The following is a 26,169-nucleotide window of genomic DNA, read 5'->3' as shown; positions in this document are numbered from 1 at the left end:
GTGGTCCCTGCTGCCCGGGAAGGCACAGGCGGCTGTGCGGCCGCGGAGGATTTTGGCTGGCGCTGGCAGCCAGCGAGGAGTGTCTGGCGCTGGTGGCTGGAGACAGGCTCTGCCTGTGAGCCAAGCCAGGCTGGCAGGCTCGGGAGCCAAAAGCAAAGTGAAAGGCATGGCTTTGCATCCCTTTGTAGACGACTGCCTTGATGGTGAAGCCACTCATGACGCGTCTGTCGTGGGGTGTCGGAATCTGAGGTATTGATGATTCCGAGATTGTAGAAAGTCTCTGTCTTTCTGCCCCGCTGCCAAAGAAGAAGCCATAATTCGTCTGTGCTGTTTCCAAGGTTGTTTATTCTGTTTATCTCTAACATGTTCTGCTGCCCTGCCGCAGCTCTGTCCTGCAGGGCAGCGTGTGGGGCTCTGCCCTCAGTGGGATGTTACAAACATTAAATACCAGAAACTACCTGTGCTGGATTTACAATAATGTGCCAATATCTGTCACCTACGTTGGACAGTGTGTCCCCAGCCTAAACCAACAGAAAAATGCCAACACCACAGTGAAACATGGAGGGCATGGAGAAGGAGAAACAGGACAAGACACACCCAATTTCCTCCATCTTGTCCCCTCTGAACCCCTAATCTAGAAATCTAAAATTTTACTTTTGCATCCGTGTCACACTTAATTATTACTCTTATCAAACACTCAGAGCTGGTAATTCATCCTGTAAGACTGAAAACTCTTTTCCATGGACAGAGATCACAGACAGTGTCTCTGGGGGCTCTGTCCAGGGGGTTCCTGACCCCTGCCAGGGTCCCAGACCTTCCAGGGCAGCCAGAGGGAAGCCCTGGATTCCCACAGTGGGGAGCAGCTTGGGAGCAGCCGCCGGGGCTTTTGTGAGGCCGTGGTGGTGAGGAGCAGCTCTGGAGAAGCAAACACCCTTAGGAACGTGTAGGGGGGTGTGGATCCTCACAAGCTGCAGGGGACGAGCTGTGCTGGGATGCTGCTGCCTGCTGGGTGAGCGGGAAAGGGAGTCACAGGCACTCTGAAAGGAGAGGAGAGGGGCTGGTGCTGGGGAGGTGCAGCCCTACCTCCCCGCAGGAGGAGCAGAGCAGGTACAGCGGATGAAATGAGCTGCTGCTCTCTCTTTATTAAAAGGAAATAGTGTTTGCTGGCAGGACTACAGATCTGACACCTTGATCCATTGAAACGTTCTCAAAATATAAATCAGGAGGAAGCGATCAAAGTCCCCCCTGCAGGGAGAGTTTCTCCTCCAGCTGCTGCCCTCTCCCAGGGCGGGAGAGCCCTGGTACCCCCTGGCAGGTGGGTGTGGATGGGGAGGATGTGAATGGGGGCTCCCAGCATGACATCAGTTCGTGGGGAGGTTTGACTGGGTGATGCATCACCGAGCCCATCCCTTCTGGCTCAGCCCCAGCAGTTCTGGAAGGAGAAACTGTGATTTAAAGGTGTCGGAATCAGGAAATCCATCATGTCCCTTGCTAATCTGCTGCTGTGATTGATTACCCTCACCATTAACTGCCCGTTACAGATACACACCTTCTTTCCAGCCTAAATTGGTCCCTGGGCATGGCAGCGTGGCACAGTGATGCATGGAGGAGTGTGCAGGGGCTGAGTGGCCCGGGGCCAGCAGAGGCTGAAGGCACAGACACCAACTGCCAGCACCCAGAGGGCCCCCCAGAGGAACAGTGGGGACAGGAGTCCCCACGATGGATCCCCCAGAGCAGCTGGGGTTGGGATCCCTGCCCAAGGCTTTGGGGACATTGCAAAGGGGGTGGGATGAGGGATGGCACCCTGCCCTGGCATCCCCAGGACCAGATCACAGTGCAGTACATCATGTACTAGTCCCCTTCCCATGCAAAAGGATCTTCCAGCAAAGGAGTGGGAAGAGTCTCGCTTTGCTCTGAGCTAAATTGTGCAGTAAATTAAGCCTGATCTGCATGAAATTTCCTCTGCATGTATGTTCCAGGGTGAGCCTGGGAAGAGGTTTTATCCAAATTCTCCTGCCTTTTGTCTTTAATTTAAAAAGTTAGAATCTCCTGTAATTGCCTCTGTGCTCGTGGAGAATTGGGTAATTCTAAGAAACCCTCTGGTGGCTAATTGAATGCCTTATAAATGTTCTGACTGTAAGCAAAGTTCTCTGTCTTACATTATAAAGATATTTAGGTCCCATTCTGTACTAGGGTGATAATTTTATGAGGGATTTTCGTATCTTTTGGATGCAATATGGAATGGATCATTACCTTTTTTTACACTTAATTGCTTTTATCATCCAGAAATATTCAGTGCTTAATGATAATAAAGAGCCTCTGCTAAAGAGGCCAAACACCAAATGTATTATTGCCAGTGCACAACTCCTCAGTGTGGCATTGCATGTGTCACCCACCTCCAGGTAGAGCGGGCTGCTCACTCCAAACCCCCCAGGAGGAAAGAGCAAGGCCAGAGCCCTATGAAATGGGAATTGTCTCATTTTTCCATGCATCCGTGTCCCCTGCCTGTCTGGTACCTTACCCGTGGCAGCCAGAGCACGGAGATGCTCCTGTAGCAGGTGGGGATGAGGAAGATGAGCTCCGTGGTGCAGGCTCCAGGCTCAGAGAGGGCACTAGGAACAGGCCATGCTTCTCTGGAATCAGCTTCAATGAGGCAAATTTGCTGCTCATCAGGCAGCCAGGTTGCCTGCTGGGCCAGGCTGGCACCTCTCTGCCAGCTTTGCTCCTCACAGGCAGGGTTACGAAACCCAGTCCAGATGTTTGTTTGCTGTGTTGCCTGTGGCTTTTCCAGGAATGCATTTTTCAATGGCCTTCTGCAGCTCTTAATTAAAAGAGCACTTGCATCATTTATGAATTACTTATTAACCCTTTATATCCGCTACAAGCCCATCACAGATGTCAGTGGTGTCCTACTGATGCTCATAAGCTCCTCAGCAACCATTGTAATTGATGGATTTAAGCAATCTGCTGACCTGTTGGGCCCGGCAACAATTGATTAACTATTCATTAAAACATCTAGAAATTATTTATGAACCTTTTATAAACTATTTATAAGTGAGCAGGGACAGATTTATTCATTACTGTGTATGGGCTTGCAGTGAAGGGATGGAAGGAGCTCCAAGCTGAGATTTCAGCAGCTCAGCTCCAGGCAGCAGGAAACATACCCAATGTCACTCCACACATTTCTCCAAATTACACTGGCTTCCTTTGGGCCCCGTGGGGGGTCAAGTTCCCTGATAGATGTAGGTCGTTCTCCCAAGGATCAGAAATAACACAGAATGGAGAATTTTGTGCTTTTCTGCAGAGTCAGATAGTTTAGCTAAGTAGGGGCTGGCGAGAATCCAGTAGCAGCTTTTTAATACACTGTTGGGCTAAACTTAGAGGAGAGGATGAGCAGGCTTGTGTGATGCTTTGCTTCTAGTGGCATAGGATTAAATTACCATCCCATTTTACTTCATATTAGTATGCAGGGATAGAGAGAGAGAAAGGCACAGCTGCCAGCAAAACCCTGTTGGCTGCTGGGTGCTCTCAGGCAATGAGCTGGTTCCTGGGTAAATTGGGGATGCAGTAAGAGTCAGGTTTGGAGCCCACAGATGATTGTTTCATTTTGGGGGGTTTTTCCCAGCTTGATAATGGAAAAACAAAAATCTGTTTTGTATTGCTTTCAGTGCAGTAGAGGAAGGGAAGGTGGAGTGGCCTTGCTCAGCTTAGACTTCATGAATCATTCCCATGTTCTTGATCTGTAGTGTTTGTACCAAAAATGGAGACTTTTCTAGGGACTGCCGAAAATGAGTAATGCTGTTCCTTGCTGCAGGGGGTTAACAAACCTGTTCCTTGCTGCAGGGGGTTAACAAACCTGTTCCTTGCTGCAGGGGGTTAACAAACCTGTATGCCTTGACACCGAGGAGCCTCCCTGTCTCTGGAGCTCACCATCACCAAAGAGCAGCTGTAGATATCAGCTCTCCACGTGCTGACAGAAGGAATGACACCTGTGGTGGGATCTCACCATCTACAATCCCTTCCAACAGGCTGTCCATAATCCTGCCTGCAGCAGATGCTGTCCAGCAGGACACAGGGATAAGTGATGACTTCCCAGGAGCTGGGGTTTGGTGTGGCAGGTCTGTCAGCTGGCAGCCCTGTGTTTCTTGTACAAGGTTTCTTCTCTCCTTCCTGCTTCTCTGTATTGTTTCCCTGCTGGTGATGCTCAGCTGGCTGCTGCAGGCCAAGCTGTGTAGGAGCTGCAGGGCTGGCTTGCTGCTCAGCACAGGAGGGGAATCCCAGCACTAGCAGCAATCTGAAGAGGCAGATTTTTGTGGTGATGAATGGTTAGCTGTGTTTCAAGACCTTGTTTGGATTTACGGAAGGGGTGTGTTTACACACATGTAAGTCATTCAGCAGAAAGCTGTATATAGTTATTATTTAAGCATAAACTGGGGTAATTCAGCATTGCACTGTATGTGTCCTAACCAGTTTAAAGCTGAGCTGATATCAAATTAGTGCAAGCCTGAATCTGGCTGTGCTCTCCCCATCCTGCCATAGCCCAGGCCCCGAGGCTTACAGGGTGTCCTGCAGGGTGTAGCTCACATAAACATCATGCAGAATTCCACTTGTGTTCCACCTCAGAGGAGAGAAAAGCCAGCTCTCTGCTCTCTCTCCTACGAGTGTACTTGAGCTGTTTTGGAGTGCAGCACAAAGAAATCAACTTTCTATGGGAAGAGAATACAAAGATGTGCCCAAAGAGCCATTGGTGGCTCAGTATTCTTGTAGGAACACTCCAACCAGTGTGCTCCTCATTCCCCCAGGACCAGGGAGGTTTGGAGGGTCAGAGGACCCCCTACCCCAGCCACAAGGCAGGGCTGAGCAGTGCAGAGGGGTTGTACTCCCCCCAGCTCGGACTGCAAGCTGGAGTTATCCTCACTTCTTGTGGGCAAACAAGTCCAGGAGGTGGGAAACATGTCCTGCCTGGGCCAGCTCACCCTGGAAGGACATAACTCTGTTCCTCTGGCAGGACATCAGGGTTTGGTGATGTGGTTAGAAATCCCCATCTGGCACTACAGGCAAGGGGGACAGCCACCAGCTCCAGCCCATCCTAGAGGAGCAGGGTGGTATCTGTGACACACAATGGGGGCAGCAAAAGATGTTTGAAATGAAGGGATTCAAGGGGCTCTGTAGGACACAGCACAAGGTGAAAGCAGGGTCCCACCAGCCCTACAGCAGTGCCCTGGTGGTGGGCTTTGTTTGGCTGGGGAGTGGGGCAGCTCCATCCCAAAAGCAGATCTTCCCCTGGCAGGGCTTCCCTTAGCAGAGCATCCAGGCCCCAGCCATGCTGAGGAGCCCCATGACAGGAACACTGTCACCTCCAGACTGGGGCACCCTCAAACAACCCAGGAGCAAACCACCCAGCTTGCATTCTCCACTCACTTGGTTCAGCAAAGCTGAAATAAGAGAAATCACATCAAAATCAGTCCTTGGGGGGCTAGAGATGCTCCCAAGTCTGGAGAGAGCAGAAAGCTGCTGGTGCTTGCCCTGGAAGAGCAGGGTTCATGTTGCAAAGCTGCTCCCAGCTGCACAGTTCTGGTCCTTCCTCAGCGCTGTTTCGAGGTGGGAGCTCCTGGCAGTGGTTTTTGTGGTGAGCTGAGTCTTGGCCAGTGCCTGCACCCTGCCTCAGCCAGCTCCACCCAGCCCAGAGGGGCCAGCCAGGCACTGGAGGGGGACCAGGGGCTGGGAGGATCCTCCTCTCAACTGCACAATTTTGGCTGCACCCCATAGACCACAGAAATTCATAATTTTCTGTCCCTTATTTGGCCTCTGTGCTCATTCCCAGCCCCTCTGGGCTGCAGAGGACGTGGGGATGCCCCTACAGGGAGAAGCTGATCCTGCTGGTGGCTACAGGGTGTCAGCATCATGTGGCACGGTGGCAGACACTGGCTACCTAATTACACAGCAATTAACCACCCAGAGTGGGGCCATCCTTACTTGAGGCAAATCTGTAGATATAGGGAAGAGCTGTAATGCACAGGGACACAGGAGAGGAGCACCCCTGGGAGAGTGTGGAGGATCTGACATGCTTCCAGGGGGACCTGGGCTTTCAGGAATCCCAGTGAGAAATGGTTGTTGCCTACTGAGGCCACAGGGGATCCCATGGGAGAGGGCTGTTGGTCCCAGGCAGAGGGTGGGAAAGGCTGAGGCTCAGCAAGGGTGGGAGAGGGAAAACGATGGTGCAAAAATCAGCGCAAGATGTTGGCGTGGTGCTTAGGGAGGGCTTCCAGAAGCAGTCTCAGAATGCAAATTAAACTAGCAGCTGATTGCAGCTGCACTCACTGTGCCTCTGCAGCCAGAGGGTTTTTTGCCAGCCCAGCAGTGGCCCTGGCTGCCATAGCCCCTGTCTCCCCCTGTCCCAGCCAGTCTCCCCCTTTCCCAGCCAGTCTCCCCCAGCCTCCCCAGATCTCACCACTTCTTTAGCTGGGATTCAGCACTGCCTGTTTTGTACAGAGGGATGCTCTGCAAACACCAGTTATCCTGTTCATCATGCACAGGAAAATTCAGTAAGAAACACCTGCCATTTACCACATTTCATGTTCTCCCTGGAAAACTGGGAAATGTCTGCTCCACTCCACACTTTATCCCCCTTTTCTAGGCAAGAGATTTCCTCCCATTGAGAGAGAATATGTGTGATGACTTTGTGGCCATTAGTGGATAGAAAGGAGTTTTATTGCTCTTCCCTTTGTTTGGCATCAGTTGGGAATAAGGTTTGAATCCTTTTCCCCTGCATCTATGTTTTCTAGCAAACCACATTCATTGTTCCTGAAAAGTCCGAGCCATCTGCTGCTTCAAATGCAATCTAAAGTTATCAGCAGAGGGGAGGGAAGGAGGAGATGATCCCAGAGAGAAAGGAAATATTTCTGAGGCTGAACAAAGCATCCCAGGATTGCTCCTAGCCACTCTTTGTAGTTGTTTTATTTTGCTAAAAATCCCAAGTGAAAATAATTAAATGTCTACCAAACAGAAATAATCTATATTGGATTTTCAGCCTGTCTGCCAGACCAAAACTAACTTGTCATTCTGACAGCCCTAACCAGCGCCAAGGAGGAGAGAAGCTCTCTGTCCTGCCCTGGAGATACCCCAAATCCCACCTGTGATGCACACTCACAACCCCATGGCTGTGACCTGGAGCTGGGTAATGCCCTCACTGGCATGGGCTGCTGTGGTTGTTCCCAGGTGCCAGCATGAGGCTGGGCATTAGCCATGGATCTTGGCTGGGATCAGCAGCAAGAGAGCTTCCCATGCACATCTTGATTTAAAATGCTGGAAAAGAGAATGAAAAATTAGTCCGTTCTGAGCATGTTTAGAGAGGAGTGACTTCAAAAATTAACAATTCAGGGCAAGTCTCCCTTTTTAAAAGATGCTTCTAAATTAGCCATTTTGGTCAGTCTCCATCTCTCATCCTCTGAATATCCCTTGTCCCTCCCATTTCATGGAGGGGAGAAAAATAGGTAGCAGTTCCTCACTCTTAAACAACATCTTTCAGCAGCTGGCTAAGCTGCAAAATTGATTAGCTTTGCCTTACAGCTCTGTACACAGCAATTTCAGGCTTGCACAGGAGTTGCATAGCTTTTCCAAGCAAAACATTCCCAGTGAAGCCCCTTTTGGGGATGCCAGGAGATGGAAATGAGCCTTTGGGGCAGCAGCATGCTGGGGAGCAGGGATGGAAAACGCCAGGAGGTGGGAGATCTGCTCCCACGTACAAAGCCTGCACTGAATGTGGGCAAGGCACATTTTCCCATCATCAGGAATGAGGAGGGAAGGAGTCAGCCGAAGCCTGGCAGGGACCCTGGTGCTGGGAGCCTGGATCTAGGGCCGAGGAGGTGGGCAGAGTGCTTGGGTGAGCATCTCCTCCAGCCCAAGCACCCGCAGTTGTGGGGACAGGGGTGTTGGAGGGTGGCAGGTCCTGGCCAGCTGGCCCATGGGACAGCAGTGACACTCTCACAGGGGTTGTTTCAGCCCTAGCAGTGGGGGAGGGCAGGGCAAGGGTTGCTGTGGCTGAGCACTACATCCTGCTTTCTCCCTTGTCCAAGCACCAGCTTTTAAGCTTGCCAGCCTCCCCTTCTGCAGGGGACCTCCCCCAGCCACGTCCTTCTGGCAGGAGCTGAATTGCTCTTTTCACAGAGGAATTACCTCCTGCTCTGGCTGTACTGTCCCATGCACAGCGTGGCGATGTGCTGGCCAGGAGAAAGCTTGGAGAGACCAGGAGGCAGCCTGTGCCCTCCAGGGCCAGCCAGGGAGCCCGTGTGTGAGCTGCAGAGATAACCTCAGCCCTGGGACCTCAATGCCAGTGCAGATGTCAGCAAGAGATCTCATGGCCAGAGCACATTCATCATGCACCCTCTCCCCACCTCCCCTCCTCCCTCCTTCCACAGAGAGACCCGAATAGCAAGAGCCTGCTTTTGAGGTTGGAAGTCAGGTTTAGAATTTTAATGATATCCTGTATCCCACAGCCTTTTATTTGGGGAGAAACCGCTGTAAATGACCCATTTTTCTTCATATAATGATAATCATTACCAAGAGGAAAATGAGCACTGAAGCCGGGCACAAACACAGTCATATACTAGATGGGGTGGCTGATTCTGACTGGCAAAATGCTACATGGAGAAATATACCTTTTATACTTAGAAGGAACATAAAGATGTCTTTAAGCATGCATGTAAATTTGTAACAAATAAGTCACTGTGGCTTGAAACGGGAAGCTGGAGAGAGCAGCCGTAAATATTTGATCTCTTTGGCAGAAAGCTCCAGCACAGCAAACTCACATCCTCCTGGGGGACAGGGCCTGCCCACGCTGCTGGGTGCAGAGCCCATCTCCCAGTTTCCATGCTGAGCTCCCTCCTCGCCCAGGACCTGGCAACGAGGAATCTGGGAGCTTCCCACACCATGGGCATGGCCCCTGCTCCTGGTTGTTTTTGAAGGAGGGAAAGAATTTCTGTAGCAAGGAAAGCCTGAAAAACCAGCAGTTTGTGCCAACAAAAGCCTTAGTCCCAAGAAGCAGCACACACCTCTGGGGGGCTGTCTGACCCATGGCTCAGACCCCTGCAGGGGCACTTGCTGGTGGTTTGAGCTGCTCTGGTGGAATCGTCCCCACCTGGCTGGGGATGGCTGTAAAGGAGAGGGAATACTGGAATACACAAGTTATTACTTCAAATCCCCCAGGTCATGCTTGTCTCAGCCACCCCAACCCCTTTCTGCTGCATGCTGGCTAGCACACGTGCAAGGAGCTGTGGCAGTTCCCAGCACCACTCCTTTCTGGCTCCCAGGTATGAACAGGCGGTGCTGTGGTGATTTTTCTTTGGGGTGACACTCAAGGCACCTAATTTAGTTCCCAGACTTCAGCCTAGAAGCCACCAGCTGCCTCTGACCACGGGGTTCAGGCACCTAAAAGTTCAATTAGGTGTGACCCAAGGAAAACCTATAAAAGTATAATTGATTGGGAGAGTGAGTCCTGACCCCAGGCAATTGCTCTCTTCCGGAGTAGCCTGCAGCAGCCCCTTGGCCTGGCTCATATGCCAAGGAGCTGGTTAGGTTTGTGAGTGATATGAGTCTGGTCTCTGGGTGCTGGAATTGAATTAGACATCAGCAAGACAGATTTTATTAGATTTATTCGATGGCTGGCAGAGGGAAGGGTAGAAACCAGAGGAAGAGAAATGTCTTCCTGGTGACCTCAGGGCTGGCATTATTTTTCTTGCACTGTGTCAGATGGGTGCAGTGTCATCTCCCAGGTGATGCCAGAGCAGCAGATGCCAGCACTGCCCCATCCCAGAAGCTGAGGCACAGGCAGGATGAGGAGGGAGCCCGTCCCAGAAGGAACTGGAAGGTGGCATGGACTTCACAATGGAGAGCAGTGCAGAGCAGAACTCACTGAGGCCCACCTCCAGCCTGTGGCACCAGCAGCCCCCACCACGACCCAACTGTGATTTCAACCAGGTTCATAGCTGTCTGCTGGAGGTGCAACACCAGGAGTTCTCAAGCTGCTAAGGGCTCCTGACAACCAGCATGAGCTATTCTCATCAATAATTAACATAGGACCAGCATTGCCAGAGCAAATTCTGCAGTTGAATGGCAAGGCAAAGGTCCCTTGATTTTACAGGGTACCCATCACTTCTGTCTTTTGTGCTGGCCCTGCATTACAAAGGTTTGAGATGAGCTTTCCACTCAGAAAAATGGCATGATGTTAATGGTGAAGCTTTTACTGGGATACATCCCACTCCTGCTCAAGAGTCGCTGCCCTGGGGAGCAGAAGAAGCTGAGATGCCTTCTCATCTCCTGGGGAGCTGGCTCAGCTGGCAGTTTGGCAGGCTGAGCAGCAGCATGCCTGCTCCCAGGGCAGATGGCTGCCTTAAACCTGGGGGAGCAGCACAATGCCACATGTCACCAGAGGACGAGACCTGTTGTCACAGGAGCAGCTCTGCCTCAGGAAGGTCTCTGAGGGGCAGACTGGGAAATAAACCCTGTGGGAACCAGGCTGGCATCACCAGCAGTTCCACCTCAGGGTGGCCTGGGAGGACAGAGAGCAGCAAAACCACCCCATATTATTATCTGGATTATCTGGCTGTCCCATATGTGCTGTTCATGCAGAGGCTGAACCCTGGCAGTGCTGAGTCCCTCCCAGTGACATGTCCCACAGCCCAGGTGTGTGGCTGGGCAGAGGATGGCTGTGCCAGGCTCAGTGGGAGCCAGCAGACACTATTTCCTTTTATCACAGCCTCTGGGCTCTGCTTCTCCATTCCACCAGAACAGCCAGCAGCTGCCTCCTGTTAATTAAGAGCAGAATAATCACTCTTAATCAAAGGCTAGACTGGTGGCAGCAGTAGCAGCCTGCCGAGCTCATCCCACCTCCACTAAACTGGTGCTGGGGGCAGAGGGAATAACAGGGACACAGTTGGCAGCAGGGACGGGCTGGATGCCACTCCCAGGGAGGGCAGAGATGCCCCTTGCTTTGTGTAGCAGGTGATGGGCCTCCAGAGGCAGCTCCCCAGCCCTGTGGGGCTGAAGCCACCTCCCCTCCTCGGGCACCCAGGCCCTCTGCTCGGCTGGGGCCTCAAGGGGAATAAGAGCTCTTGTGAGAGCAGGACACCACAGCTGTTCTTGCTGTCCTGCCGTCCTAGCACAGGTGCTGGAGCAGGACCTCTCAAAAGCTATCTGAGTGCAGAAAGTCCTCAATGCCTTCACCATCTGTGGGAATCCAGGGCTTCCCTCTGGCTGCAGTGGAGGGCCTGGGATCCTGGCAGGGGGTCAGGAACCCCCCTGTACAGAGCCCCCAGAGACACTGTCTGTGATCTCTGTCCATGGAAAAGAGTTTTCAATCTTACAGGATGAATTACAAGCTCTGAGTGTTTGATAAGAGTAATAATTAAGTGTGGCACGGGTGCATAAGTAGAATTTTAGGATTCTAGATTAGGGGTTCAGAGGGGACAAGATGGAGGAAATTGGGTGTGTCTTGTCCTTTTTCTCCTTCTTCATGCCCTCCATGTTTCACTGTGGTGTTGGCATTTTTCTGTTGGTTCAGGCTGGGGACACACTGTCCAACGTAGGTGACAGATATTGGCACGTTATTGTAAATCCAGCACAGGTAGTTTCTGGTATTTAATGTTTGTACCATCCCACTGAGGGCAGAGCCCCACACGCTGCCCTGCAGGACAGAGCTGCGGCAGGGCAGCAGAACATGTTAGAGATAAACAGAATAAACACCCTTGGAAACAACACAGACGAATTATGGCTTCTTCTTTGGCAGCAGGGCAGAAAGACATGGACTTTCTGCAATTTCGGAATCATCAATACCACAGATTCTGACAACCATCAAGTAGAGCAGAGATCTCCAGGATTGTAGTTTGGGAGTCAGACCTCCTTGTCCTCCCAGTTCTCCCCTTTGCAGCTTGCCTTGCTTTCCTTGCATTGTGTAGGTGAGGGAGGAGAGGAGAGGTCCCGTAAGTCTGACAGCCAGCCTGGGCCAGGCCAGAGGAACCAGCAGGGACTCTGCCCAGGTCTCTACAAGAGCCTGCAAGCCAGCCCTCATCCTTCCAGCCCATGCTGCAGTCATCCCTGCGTGAGCACCCTCTCACACAGGCACGAGGTGCCAGCAGATCTCAGATGCATCTTCCCTGGTAGATCTCCAGAGTTCTGCCCCAGAGCTTCCAGCATCTCCTTCCCCACAAGCATTTTTTTAGCACCAGGAAACTCCCAGCGCTCTCCTATTTATGGCTTCACACTCCAGTTTTCATTTTATTTTAATTAGCTGATTCCCTCTCCCACCTGCTCTCAGGCACCTAGTGGGTTGGGCGAGGATGCTGGGAGCAGCACTCAGGAAAGTTTGTACCTCTCTGCCAGCACCCAGGAGAGTGAGGACAAGGATGAGCAAGAGCAGGAAGCTTTCCATCCTCCATCTGTAGGGATTTCCAGCAGGCAGTGGGGGAAAGCATCTGTGTGAGGACTCTGCTTTGGCTCCATGATTTCCTTTCCCCTAGCACTGACAGTGTGAGGTTATTTTAGGACATGGTTGTGAGTCACACACAAAAGTACATCCTCAGGCTACTGAAATTGGATCCAAGTTTTGTGTTCCTGGCCTGGCTTGCTCCTGGTGTTTGCATTCATGCCTACTGATGGCACAGGAAAAATCCAAGCTGTGGTCTTTGTGTGCAGGTGAAACTTGCTGACCACTCGAGTGAGGCCTTTCTATCAAGGAGGGCACCAGCAGAGGTCAGAGCTGGTGGTGTGCTGCTGGATTTTAGTGAGGTGATTTGTTCAGCTGCAAGTTGCAGGTGCACCCTCAGCCCTGCCATGCCTGGGGCAGGAAGGTCTTTGGTTCCCAGCCCAAGAATGGCACAGCTCCTTCAGAGGAAAGCCAAACCGTATCCTGGGTAGGGGGACAGGACCAGTGAGAGTGTTGGTCATAGCTGCAGACAGCACCCTCTGGAGTGAGCTGGGGGCGTGCTGGAGGAAACGTAAAATCCAACAGCATCTCCAAAAAAGTGGGGGGAAGCCTGGAAAACAAAAAAACTCAAACAAAAACCCCAAACCAACAAACAAACAAAAAGTTTAATTGGGTCAAATTCCCCCAGCGGGGCAAGTCCTGCATTTGCAGGAGCACTGGGACTTGGGAGGGCAGCAGGGCACGGAAAATGCTGATGATTTGGCAGAGGAGCAGCAAGCCCAGGAGGACTCCTGAGGTAGCAGAGAGGGAAATGCTCCAGGAGCAGTGGGCAAAGCACTACTGAAGAGTGATAAAGAGTGCAAGGAGCCTGCAGTAGGGAGAGGAGGGTGGGGATAGCTCTGTGAGCAGAACCTGCACTCCACTGAATGCCACGTGCATCTCTCACTGTGGCAAACATACATTCAGACAGATTGTTTGCCAAATGTGCCTTTTTTTGGCAACAAACCAATGAACCATGAGGGATGTAGATGCTTTTATATCTGGGGTTTGGTCCAGATTAGATGAAAATCTTGAAAATGCACCCAACTTGGAAACGCCAAGAAATTCCTCTGCAGAAGCATTTTGCTGGGAAAATGGAAAATTGTTTTGATAGAGTCAAAATGTAGTATTATAAGTTCACAATTTATGTACAAGTCAAAATGAGTAATTTACCTTTAACAATTTTTAAACACCTAAATTGTCTAAAAAGGCTTTTTTTTTTTTTTTTTTTTTTTGACATGTCTGTCAAGTATCATCAAACTCTGTGGTTGTGAATGGGGAGATGTTCCCAGCAGCTGCAGCTGCCTGTGTCAGCAGGAGAGCCATGACCAGGATGGCTGTGGGGGACAAAACTGGGAACAAAAAGGCCATCCATCCATCCATCCATCCATCCATCCATCCATCCATCCATCCATGCAGCCAGCCTGTGCAGGGCTCTGCTCTGGGCAAGCAGCATTTCCCTGCCCTGTCACCAAAGTGGTGTAATTGAGAGGGTAGTTTTATTTTTTTCCTGTTCAGACAATAGTTCTGACACCCTCTGCTTGCGTTTGTTTTTGAGAAAGGGGCCTGAAATGAACTAGAAAGGGGAATGAGGGGGTTTGTAGCAGGAGAGCACAGCTGATGCACTCACCTGTATCAGCAGGAGCTGGTTTAGTCTGACAGTGCATTGTTTATTTTGAGCAGGTTCTAGGAGCTGTTTGCAGCTCTTTCTCCATCTCTTGATGAGCCTACACAGTAAATTATCTGTAGTCATTAGCAAGTGGGCTGCTTCCTCCTCAGACACAATTAGTGGGCAGGGTCCGGAAAAATCTTCCTCAATCTCATTTCCTTCACAGGATGCACTTGAGAGCCCGGTGCTGCCTCTGAGGAGGCAGAGCATGGCCGCTGCCCAGAGCGACCTTCCCTGTTCCTCAGGATGGGAGCATCCTCCCTCCCTCCTTCCCTCCCTCCCTCCCTCTGATGGTCCCCGGGGACTGCCCGGGGTGGGCAAGGTGAACCCTCAGCCTTCGGGTCAGTGAGGCTGAACCAGCGGCAGGAACAATCAAAGGCTCGAGGAGAAACTGATTTCGAGTTTATTCATAACACAGACCTTGCCCTGCCTGCAGGCCCCATCCTTACGTGGTGCAGTCACAGGTAATTCAGGGAGTCACAAATCGTGTAAGCAATGAGCAGCAGCTCCCTGTGCCCGGCCTGTGCTGAGAGCAGGGCACCTGGCTGCAGTTCAGCGGCTCCCTGGAGCACAGCCCGTGCCAGGGAGCGATGCCATCGCCTTGGTGGCTCTGCCACAGCTGCCCCGGAGTCCCGAGCGCGGGTGCTTGTGCCCATCGCCTCCTCTTGGCCCACGCTGCCGGGTGGGAAAAAGCCCTGGTGGAGCAGCAGCTCTCGAGGGGGCTAAGGCCAAGTGAGGGGGAGCTTTGGATTTACACTCAGGAAAACTGGAATAAATCAAAGCAATTAAAGTGCAAATGAAGCTTTAAGCAATGCGGCATCCTAATTACCTGGGAAGCGCGTTGTGTATACTTCTGTCTCACTCCCTTTTTTAAAATAGACAGGATCCAAATTACATAAATAATTTAAATCAATTTGCCAGGTAGGGCTGGGCTTTGGGAAGCGCCTGCTGGCGTTGATGAGGATGTTTTGCCAGTGGCTCCGGGCTGGATGCCGCTGCTGGCTCCCCGCACTGGGACACCGGGATCCAAGGGTGCCAGCTGCTGTGCTGGGAGGGGCTGGGCAGAGCCAGGAGAGAGGGGCACTGCGATGGGCGCCGGAAAGGGCAGAGCCAGCTGGAATTAACCACCGCAATGAGCTGCTGGCATCGCAGGCAGAAGTGCAGTTCAGTTCTCTTCCAGACTGCCTGGGCTGGTGGTGGAGCAAGGCTGTGACCACACCTCCTTGAGTGACCACGAGTGCTTTATAGCACCCGGGACAGGCGGGGAAAGGAGATGCAAGACCAAGAAATAACTTCTCAGACAAAGCAGAGGCATTGGAGGATGCAGTGCCAGAGGAAGCAGGGCAGCGGTGAGAGTGCAAACCCTGCCCTTCAGCCGGGTTTGGACTCATCTGCAGTCTCATCTCACTGGACTCATCCCTGAGTCTCTCCAGGAAATCAGCAGCCCCCTCCATTCCCACTGAAGCCTCCCTCTCCTATCCTGCAGGGAAGCTGGGAAAGGAGAGGCTGGGCTGGGAAATGGGGTGTCCCCAAGCACACCCCAGAGAAGGAAAGGGGACAGGTCCCATTCCCGTTCCCTGCTGCTAGCCTTCACTGGTGGGGCTGGATGCTGGCCTTGGGCTGTGTCTTGTCAGCTGCTGACACATTGAGCGTCACTGAGGTCATTTGCTCACTCCAGTGCAATGGAGCCATTTGAGTAGGGTAGAAATAGAGGAGAATAAGCAATTAGGGATTGAACTTTGTCCTGGTAAGGAGGCCCGTAGTTGCCAAGACTGAAGCATCGCTTCATCACCTGCTTGTGGGAGTCCTGGCACTGAGAGGGATGCCAAAGCTGTTAGATCCCTTCTCCAGGAAGCTGCCAGCCTGGCTCACTGACATCCGTAGTGCTCCAAGCTCATTATGCTCAGGTGCTGCCTTTTATTTACAAGAATTCCTGCAGGAAGAAAGTTTTGTGAATACTCATCTGAACAAATATTTGCCTCAGATGAGCTCTTGTGGCTGTCTGATGTGGTTATTGTCTTGTTTACTCAGCACAGTTCTCAGGCAGTTTCTGAATGTACTGTATACAATAATTTAAAAGTTACAAAATAATCGTTGTTTAAAAACGACCTGCTTTTCTCTAATAGTCCTCCAAGGAGAGTTTTTTGTGCCCCCTCCCCGGCAGGCCAGTCAGGCATCACGCCAAGCTCTGCCCCATGGATCTGCAATGGACTCTGTATTTTCCATACAGCACCAGGGCTGCGAGGGGTTGGGAAAACAGCAGCTCTTGGAAAATCGGGAGAAGAGCTTGCACTGCAGCGAGTGCTTGGAAACAATTTGGAAAAGGCAAGAGAGGTGCTCACCCTGGGTAGTGCTTGATTTGACAGGGGAGGAAGCAGCGCCAGAGTCCTGTGACTCCCCTCTGAAAGGTCACCACCCCAAATGTTTTGTCAATCCCAGCCCGGGCTGCCGTGAGCCCTTCAGGAGCAGACACCGGGGAAGGATCTGCCAGTTGAGCGTATTTTTTTTTGCTGAAAACGATTTGTTCAGCACCGGTGGTTAAAGACCTGTTGGCTGCCATTGTAAACGCTGTGAATTATCACCTTTTGGTGCCCTGGGTGTTCACCAGGAGGCAGGAAAGGGTTTTCTGTCTGGTTTCATGTAGGCATGAGGAGAGAGCTGTGCCTTCCCCCAGCTCCCCAGACCACACCAGGAGCTCACAGGGCACAGGGACAGGATTTACAAGCATGCTGCTTCTGAACTCTACCGTGCTGTGATGCAACCCACTGCCCTTTAAATAACCGCTGTCTTTTGAAGGCATAAATACTTACAGGGTGAAAGAAAAAAAAAGCCACCATTCCCTCCTGAAAGACCTAATTTATATGGAATTGTCTCTCCTTGGCTATAAATCCTCTGTAAAACTTGGCACGAGTTTTAAGGCAGTTACAGCAATGACCGTATATTTTTGTCCGAAACCTCTAGAAAGAACAAATGAAGCCCCAGACAGCAGCTCTGAGTTGTTGCAGAGAGCCATGCTGGCGAGTGGGGCTGCAGGGACTGCCTTGCCTGGGAAGCACCATGCAGCAGTTCTCATGAATTCCCACCACATCTTTTTGGTTTCTTTCTGAGCAATTCCTGCTTGAGAAATTATTTTAACATGCCAGTTTTCCTTGCTGGCAGCAGACTCAGAAGAGCATCCCGAGGGTCCTGGCTGGAGCAGCAGCTTTAAGTCCCTTGCTAAGCACCACATCCTTTGGAAACCAGGGCACAGGTACACGCATCCCTGCTGTCCACCTACTCAGGCACAAGGCAGGGCTGGCTCTGACTCATCTGGCTTCCCACTTTCTCTTCTTTGTTCTTCTTGTCTCCCTGAAGCAGGAGAGAATCTAGCTTTTATTTAAATGAGGCCCTATAAGCATAAGCAGCTGCAAAGTAGGGCAGGCTTTTAATGGCTTACACCTCCTTGGGTTGGCTGCTTCCCTTCAGCCTCTGTGGCTGTGATCATGGTCTATCTCCACGCGAGCAGTTCAATGACATTCTTGCGTGCACTGGGGCCTACCTGTTCATTTCTGGGAGTGCATTCCGTGCGCAGAAAAGATTAACAAATTAATTAGGCAAGCACAGCATGACAAGAAGGACCTGTGTCCACGAGCAGCTGAACCAGTCCAGAGAGCTGCTGGGACATCATGACACTCTGGGGACAGCTTTGCCCTGTCCCCCATGTGCCAGCCCTGACCTCACCCCTGCTCGAGGAGGGATGTGCCCCACACCCTGGGAGCTGCTCAGTAACTGGTAGAATCCCATGGCTGTAGTTATGCAGAACTGTCCAGGCTGGGATCTCTGCAGTAACTTGTGGGTCTGTGTCCCTGTTAGAGCAGAGATACTTGGAGCTGGGAATGCTGTGAACCTGTGTGTCCCCACCAGGTTTGTGGTTTTGGGTTGGTGCTGCTGGAACAGCAGAAGCACACAGGGCGTGAGCTTGCTGAGGAGTTCTGGACAGGCAGTGCCCGTGGAAGGGCAGCAGGCTGCGTTCCCCTGCAGGACAGCCCGTGCTGTGTTTGTGCTCAGTGAAATCTGTTCTGCACCCTCACACTCAGGCCGTGTGGTGGGTGCCCCAGCGGTGGGATGGCGCCTGTGGGAGCCCAGCTCCCGCTGCGGTGTGCTGGGAGCTGCGGGGGCTGTCGTGGCCACCGTTCCATGGTCAGCTCACAGAGGGACCCTAACGCTTGCTCTTTGCTATCTTTTGCAGGAATGGAGGGATGCAGGTACAGCTGGGAGCGGCAGGACACCAGCACGGCCCTGTGGGGATAGGCGTGAAGGTGATTCCCTGTGAGGACACAGCAGGAGCCCCCCAGACCCCAGAGGAACGTGGGATCCCACTGGGAACCAGGAGAGCTCCCCTGCTGCCCCATCACCCGCCGTGTTTCCAGGGATCTATACCAGGATTTGGGGCTTGGAGCCTGAAGGCGTGTTAATACCATAGGATTGCTGCAGAGCCTGACAGCGATGGGGGACCCACCATCGAGGAGGGACATTCCTCCAGGAGGCCCTGCACAGCCGTGAGCCCTGGCTGCTGGTGGTGCAGGGTGCCTGGGGCTGGGCTGCTCAGCCAGCCCTGGGCTGGGGGCAGAGCCACGGTGCCTGCAGGGCACAGCCACTGAGGGGCGAAGGGCTGGCGTGGGGTCTGCAGGGGCAGCCCCGAGCCCTGGGACAGTGGGGCTGCCAGCCGAGCCACTGCTCCTCCAGGCGCCTCTTCCTGGGGTGGCAGCGGGGGACAGAGCGGCGCTCGGTCCCTGGGCTGGCCGCGGATGTGCCCCCGCGCAGCGCCGGCGGGATCGCTCCCCTAGTGCCGGCGCCGAGGGACGCAGGGCCGCCCGCCTCACCATGGTGCTGCCGCCGCCTGACAAGCGCCATGTCTGCCTGACCACCATCGTCATCATGACCAGCATGGCCTTCATGGATGCCTATCTGGTGGAGCAGAACCAGGGACCCCGCAAGATTGGCGTCTGCATCATCGTGCTGGTGGGGGACATCTGCTTCCTCATTGTGCTGCGCTATGTGGCCGTGTGGGTGGGCGCCGAGGTGAAGACGGCCAAGCGGGGCTATGCCATGATCCTGTGGTTCCTCTACATCTTTGTGCTGGAGATCAAGCTGTACTTCATCTTTCAGAATTACAAAGCAGACAAGAAGAACCTGGAGACGGTGGCCAGGAAAGCTCTGACCCTACTGCTCTCCATCTGCGTGCCAGGGCTCTACCTGGTGCTGGTGGCCTTGGACAGCATGGAGTACATACGGACCTTTCGGAAGAAAGAGGACTTGCGGGGACGCCTCTTCTGGGTGGCCCTTGACCTGCTGGATATCTTGGACATCCAGGCCAACCTGTGGGAGCCACACAGGACCGGCCTGCCCATCTGGGCAGAGGGGCTCATGTTCTTCTACTGCTACATACTCCTCCTGATCCTGCCTTGCGTGTCCCTCAGTGAGATCAGCATGCAAGGGGAGCACATTGCCCCACAAAAAATGATGCTCTACCCCGTCCTCAGCCTGGTCACCATCAACATCGTCACCATCTTCATCCGGGCCATCAACATGATCTTGTTCCAGGACAGCAGGGTCTCCACCATCTTTATCGGCAAGAATATCATTGCGATCGCCACCAAGGCCTGCACCTTCCTGGAGTACAAGCGGCAGGTGAAGGAGTTCCCACAGAATGCCATCGCCCTGGAGCTCCAGCAGAACTCCCTCTCACACAACCAGACCATCCACAGCACACAGGGCATCCCCCATGAGCCGTCGCCCACCAGCGAGATCCTGGACACATGAGGGGTCCCCCGGCGCAGTGTTGGTTCAGATGGCCCCGTGCCGAGCGGAAGAGGGATGATGCTGCTTTCCTGCTGCCCGGTGCAAGCACGACAGGCAAATCCCGGCAGTGAGGGCTCTTCTAGGCACAAAAACACCAACAGTATTCTAATTGAGCTATGGAGTGTCCTCTAGACGTCTTCATCTCAGGTATAACCCTAGGAGTCCTCCAGACAAACCAAATGGACTTGCAAAGGACCTGAACCAGCTGACCCTCTCTCCCCCTCCTGCCACCATCTCCCCTCCCAAGCAAAGACTGCTAAGGTTGCAATGTCCCTTTTTACTCCCCGAGCACCTCACCTTTACTCCAAGCCTGGATCGAAGATTTTGTTACTGGAGACCTTTTTATGGAGCGGGGACAAGGGCATAGGGGTGCGGACTGGGGGGGAGGGTGGGGGGTTTGAAGCAGTAAACCCTGTGATCATAGATGTCTCTTATCTCCAATGATTGTGTTTACAGTTTCCTATTTATATTGGCTCCAGGGGCTCTCAGGCTGCCCCATGGGCCAGTGTCCTCGAGGTGGGCGAGAGCAGGGACCCCTGCAGTGGGGAGGGGGCTGGGGCCAGCGTGGCTGCCCTGGCCCAGGCTGAGGAGGACTGAGCCTCCACCAGCGCCCTGCACCAACTCTGCCGGGAGCAATATCTGACAAGCTAAAGCTAATCTAATGCTGGTGTTTTATGTATTTCATTCACTCCAAACAACTCAGCACAATATTTCTATTTTTAGAAGGGTCCCTCTCTCTTTCTCTCCCTGCCAATGAGAGCCTCTCTGCCTGCAGCAGCCCGAACAGCCTCCCCAGCCCCGGCACTGCTGCTGGCAGACAGGGGCACCCAGGAGGGGTTAGGAATGAGGATGCCAATGATGCATTTCACTCTGGCATCAAGCATTTATAAAGAGGGCTGCTTTCCACAGCTACTATATTTTTAAAATAAATATTAAAAAAGAAGAAAAAAAAAACAAACAAAAAACCCCACCAAACCCCAAAAAAGAGCTGGGAAGAATGTGCTGCCCCAGGCAGGTGGCTGGGCTTGGGGATGAGCAGGGCTGGGGTTTCTCTGCAGCCGTGGGTGGTGCTGAAGGGCTCAGCCATGGGCAGCAGGGTGGGAGGCGAGGGCAGCCGGACAATAAAAGCCCCATGAGAGCAATGGCTTCTGGTGGTCTCTTTTCTGCCGGCGTGGGGAGGGTGGGGCTCGGCTCTTGTACAGCCAAAATCACTTGTCTCTGCTTCTGTCCGCCTCCCCTGGACTCCCAAGTACCATCCCGAGGTTCTGTGCCCTGCACTCACTGAGCAGTGGGCCTAGAAAGGAAATAAATCATTTTGGCAGTGCTGCCCCAGGGCTGGGTGCATCTCATCTGCCTGACCCTGGGGGGAAGCACAAGGAGACAAGCAGAAAACCTGCATCTCAAACATGCTGAAATGGGATATTTTTGCTTTTTCTAAACAAAATGTTGCATTTTGAGGAGATAGAATAAAATGCCTGGTGCTATTTACATTTCTCTCCCACATTTTCCCCTGGCTCTGCTTACCGAATTTGACCTAAATCCACAAATCATTTCAGTTTCCATCTTCTCAGCCCATCACAATCTGTCCAAAACACTTCAACCATCCCTGATCCAGACTTCCAATTTTAGGACAAAGCAATTGCAATCTTGCTTGGCCACCCTGTCACCAGGGGTAACTCTAATGTTAATTAAATCCACTGAGAAATGAAACAATATCTTTGCCAACAAAAGTGAGTTTGCAACAGATTTAGCCAATTGGAAAAGTTTCTTCCCCCTTTCCCTCAGGAAACATGAGAGGAAGTGGGCAGCTCATTTAAAAGGTATTAGCAGAAATTAATTAAATTGCTAAATTATTCTGGAATACCTGTGGAATTACATATTACATCTCTGCTGGTTCCTTTAAAATACATGTGATTAGCATTAGTGCAATTAACTCCCAAGTATCTAATAACATTCTGCTGCTCTTTTAGGTAATTAATTTATGAGCCTTTGTTTTATAGTTCTTCCCCAGAACTGAGCAGAGGAAAACCTTCAGGGAAACTTCTGGCATGGTGCTGTGAACCCTGGAGGCTGGAATGTGCCAGCTGAGGCAGCGCCTGGCATCAGACTGAACCCTGATGCAGAGATCTTTTATCCTGGGGATAAAATCAGTGATCTGGTGCGTTACTCTGATGGGTTGGGTGTATTTTTGTTCTGTTTCACCCCAATAGCTAGCCCTGCATCCTTGCCTTATACTGGAATACATCAATATGCCCTTGAGCCTGAGCTATTGCTAAGGTTGTCTGGGGGTGTCTGGCTGAGCTCCCTGAAAGCAGCCTGCCTGGGAAGGGAATATTGCTTTATCCTCCTGGTCCCATAACTTCCAAGAGGGTTTAGGAGTCCCCACAAGTTTTTCTTGAGGTTGCAAGACCCTGCTTTCTACCGCTGACTTGAGGTTTTTGTCTGTGGAGTGGGGTGTCCCTGTGGAAGGACCACATTAGGAGCTGGAGCAGGAGCAGAGGTCCTGGATGCTCACCTGGGATGCACCACATCATTCCCAAAAAGCCACAGGTGCTCGAAGCCCACTCCGGTGAAGGGAGAGAGAAGAGGCTTTTCTCATCTTCTGCTGTTCATCGTTGCGTTCTGCCTCAGCAGCACAGCCCTTTCTCTTCAAAGCCACCTTGAAGCAGGAATGACGAGCTGGCCTCTCCTCAGAGGAAAGCTGGGGAGCAGGGAGGGGTGAGCTGGCTGGGAAAGGCCAGAGCAGCCAGCAAAGCCCCTGGGGCATGGTGACAGCACAGCAATGGCAGCACTGCAGCTGATCTGCCCGCTGCTTGCTGAGGGTGATGCCTCTTCCCCAAAATCCAGCCCTGCCAGCACAGACAAGACTCTTGGGAGCCATGCAGGAGGGTTGGCACAGTGGCTGGGCAGGGTGGCTGGCTCCCAGCCTGGCTGGTTGTTGGGGGAAGGTGATATTTTGCTGTGGGCAATGAGAACTAAAGGAAACAATTAAAACTAAATAGGCTGGAACTGAGCAATTTTTCATCTTTCCGCTGAGAAGGAAAAGAGCTCCTTTGTGAACAGTGAAATCCTCCTGGCAAGCTGTAGAATCCCACCTGATGAAGCAAAAGTTGCACAATTACAATGCAGAAGGGATCCCTGTGCTCCAGTGGAAAATCCATGGGGGTGTTGTCCCTTGCTGCCATCAGAACCAGGCCACGAGCACAAGGCAGCCGTGCCCTTGGCAGGGGAGGCTGGTGATGCTTTGGGGGCAAGGTCAGTGCTGAGGCTGCTCCTCCTTCCAAGTGACAACCCCTGGAGGAGCCAGGTCCACCCTGTAGCCTGTAGGGCACATAAGAGTCATGGCACCCTCTGGAGATGCAAAACCTGAGCCCCCTGAGCCTTTCTGTCAGGCTGGTCCCAAGGGTCAGCCAGCTGGCCAGTCCTGCAGAGGCACAGAGGAGCTGATACTGCCTGCTGGGCAGTGGCAAAGGGCTGAGCTGTACCCACTCGTGTCCCAGGCATTGTGGCACTGCAAAACAGGAGCTCCCAAGTGGAGCAAAGCGAGCCATGCAGGCTGTTAGAATGCATCTAGCCCAGACAAGCCCGCCTGGGTCCTGTCCTGCTGTGGAAAATTTGGAAGTGGCAGCAAAGGGTTGAACTTCTGCATGCCTGACGCTGTCTGTGAAAGAGCCCAGCCCCAGCTCCTGTGCCCCAACACCTCGTGGGAGCTGCCTCGGGCTCCAGCACAGGTTTTTACCCTCCTGGAGACCTCCTGTTGCTGCTGCCTTCAGCTGTGTGCTGGGGGGTGCTGAGTGGGGCTCGAGCCTGTAGCTTTTCTTTCCCAAGGTCCTGGCAGCCCTGCTTGTCCTCACTTCCTCTTGGCAGGTGAAAATCTCTGATGCTGCAGCCTCTGTGCAAGGCTGGAGGAGGGTTCAGTCACGGAGCTGAAAGCGCCCCACGGTTCTGCCACCAGATTCTCCATGTGAGCACAGCTCTGGTGACTTTGCAGGGCCCAAAAGGGCTTTGAAGGATTTGGGAGAAGAAATCCACCCACCAGGGCCATGCAGCACGAGGATGGACTCTCTGCAGTGCCACCCAGTGCAGCTCCATGCCCTGTCTCCTGGAACCATACATAAATAAGGATTTTTTTTTTTCCTTTGGATCAGTCTGGGTTAATTGGACGAGCAAAGACAGACTGAACTTTCATGCCAATAACTGTTTTCTTCCCGCCTGCCCTATATTTGCTTCACTTTTTTAGCTCAGGCCAATGCTGCAATAGAAAACACAGGGCAGGTGTCCAGAGCACCTTGACAGCAATTCCAATCCTCCTAAATTCCTCCTGCCCAGGAACTGCGGCAAAAGTTTGAGTTTCACACCAATTTAATCCTAACTGAACGCTCTGAATTCTTCAGTTGTATCTGGTTTTTAGGTCTGGCATCCTTGAAGAACAATATCCTTTTAAATTGCTGATTTGGGCTAGCTCATTTAATTTCATCTTAATAAAGATTTTATGTGTTTTGACATATTCAGTGTCTCGAGTGTATTGACACAGCAGCCTGAAGAAGCATTATGACCATAATGGCTCAAAAAGCATTAAAAAGACCCTGGCAAGGTTTATTGATTGCCCTCTTTTACAGCTGCTTGAAGACAAAGACCAGTCATAGGGAAGAGGAATGCTGTGTTTTGTTTTTATGTGAGCTTCCCGATGTTTTAACAGAAGGCATTTGCAAACAAATGTCTGCAAGCTCTTCATCAAGACAAGAAGAAGCAGCAGTCATGTTGCTGGAATGTTCGGAGTTTAAAGGAAAAATCCTGCAGATAGCAGAAAAGTCACCTCCAAGGAAGGAATGTCAAAGTGTAAATAAATAAGTAAGTGATGAAGATGCCCAGGTCCTTCCCACTGGGGTATCCCAGAGGAAAAGCTCTCATGCCTCATGGGGACTTGCTGTAGTATGTTGATGGAAAGGATAAATCATCTGCCAAAATCTGTCCTCAGAGCTGTGGGTTTCCCCGTGGACTCTTCCCAGCTAATGTACCCCAATGTCTGTGTGAAAACACAAATGCATTGTGGGCATTTTATGCTGAGTGCAACAGAGATAAAAATTAGTAGAATGATCCATTGGCAAGGTAGGAATGTGCTCGAGATGGGAGAGTAGAATAATTATCTCCTGATGACCAACATTTGCATACTGAGATGCACCCAAGAGGCCCTTGCACAGCCACCTGCCCAATTGCCGATGGGAGGATTTTTTTAAAGACAGTTTACTAATTGCAACCCATTTCCTCCAGCCCAGGCAGGGGTGCCTTCTGTTCAACTGAGCCATGCACCAAAGAAGAAAAGCACCTGCAGCAAGGAGCATCAGCTCTGCCTGTGTGGCCAGGAGATGTGCTGCTGGGTGCTGCCAGGTTGGCTCTGCCTTCTGATCAGCCCAGCGTGCAGGTGCATGAGCCAGAGCTTGGCTTCTGGGTAGGGCACAGGGGAGGAGCAAGAAGCTTCCTTGTGTCCCAAGAAGCAAGTGAACAAAACACATCCAGTGGTGACTGGTGCAGACTAAGGTTGAAGGAAGGACCTTCCTTCACCCTTGAAGTGATGTTGCTATGACATTGAATCAATTTGTTATGTGTAGTCGATATAATTCGTGCCATTTCTAATATGATATATGTGATATTGAATATTTGTTAGAGTATACACATTTGTATTAGGATTCCCCCCCCACCCTCACGGGCGCAGGTGAGACCGGGTGGAGATTGGAAACTGATTTACAAGTAAGAAGGTACAGCTCGCCAGGAGATGGGAGATGGGCCATGTTGGGGAGATACAGAAACCTCAGGTGCTGATCATCTCCTGAACGACCCGAGATGGATATCATGGAATTCCTCAGGCAGATACATGTGAATACAGCGTTCCCGAATTCCCGTAAATTTCATCAAGGGATTCAACAAACTCCAGACACTGATTTGTTTTCTCTCATCACCAAAAAAGAAAATCTTATTAACATATGGACTCTGAATAGAAGAAAAGACAGATTGATGAAATCTTGGGCTCAGGCGGAATTTTCCCTATAAAAACTGCTTGTGCCAGGATGGAGGGGTGTGGGCATGGAGGAAAACCTCTGATGAGGCTGACTCCTTGTTGCACACCCAGGGCTGACCCCGGGCTCGGCTCTGTTCTTTCCTTGTGGCTGGCTGGATAGAATTTGATTGCAAAATAAATATTTTA

General features: G+C 51.9%; 1 protein-coding gene across 1 annotated transcript in view; it reads left to right on the top strand.

The window, feature by feature from the left end:
* Positions 1–21,109, top strand: part of TMEM121 (transmembrane protein 121) — a 35,160-nt gene extending 14,051 nt beyond the window's left edge. Inside the window, exon 2 of the mRNA XM_030279771.4 lies at positions 18,355–21,109. Coding sequence (XP_030135631.1) covers positions 18,990–19,928 — 939 coding nt within the window. The 5' untranslated portion in view covers positions 18,355–18,989 and the 3' untranslated portion in view covers positions 19,929–21,109. The remainder of the gene's footprint in view (positions 1–18,354) is intronic.
* The last annotated feature ends 5,060 nt before the right edge of the window (positions 21,110–26,169 follow it).

The sequence above is a fragment of the Taeniopygia guttata genome, chromosome 8, assembly GCF_048771995.1.
Source record: "Taeniopygia guttata chromosome 8, bTaeGut7.mat, whole genome shotgun sequence".
Taxonomy (NCBI): Eukaryota; Metazoa; Chordata; class Aves; order Passeriformes; family Estrildidae; genus Taeniopygia; species Taeniopygia guttata.
This window is presented reverse-complemented; position numbering and strand designations above follow the sequence as displayed.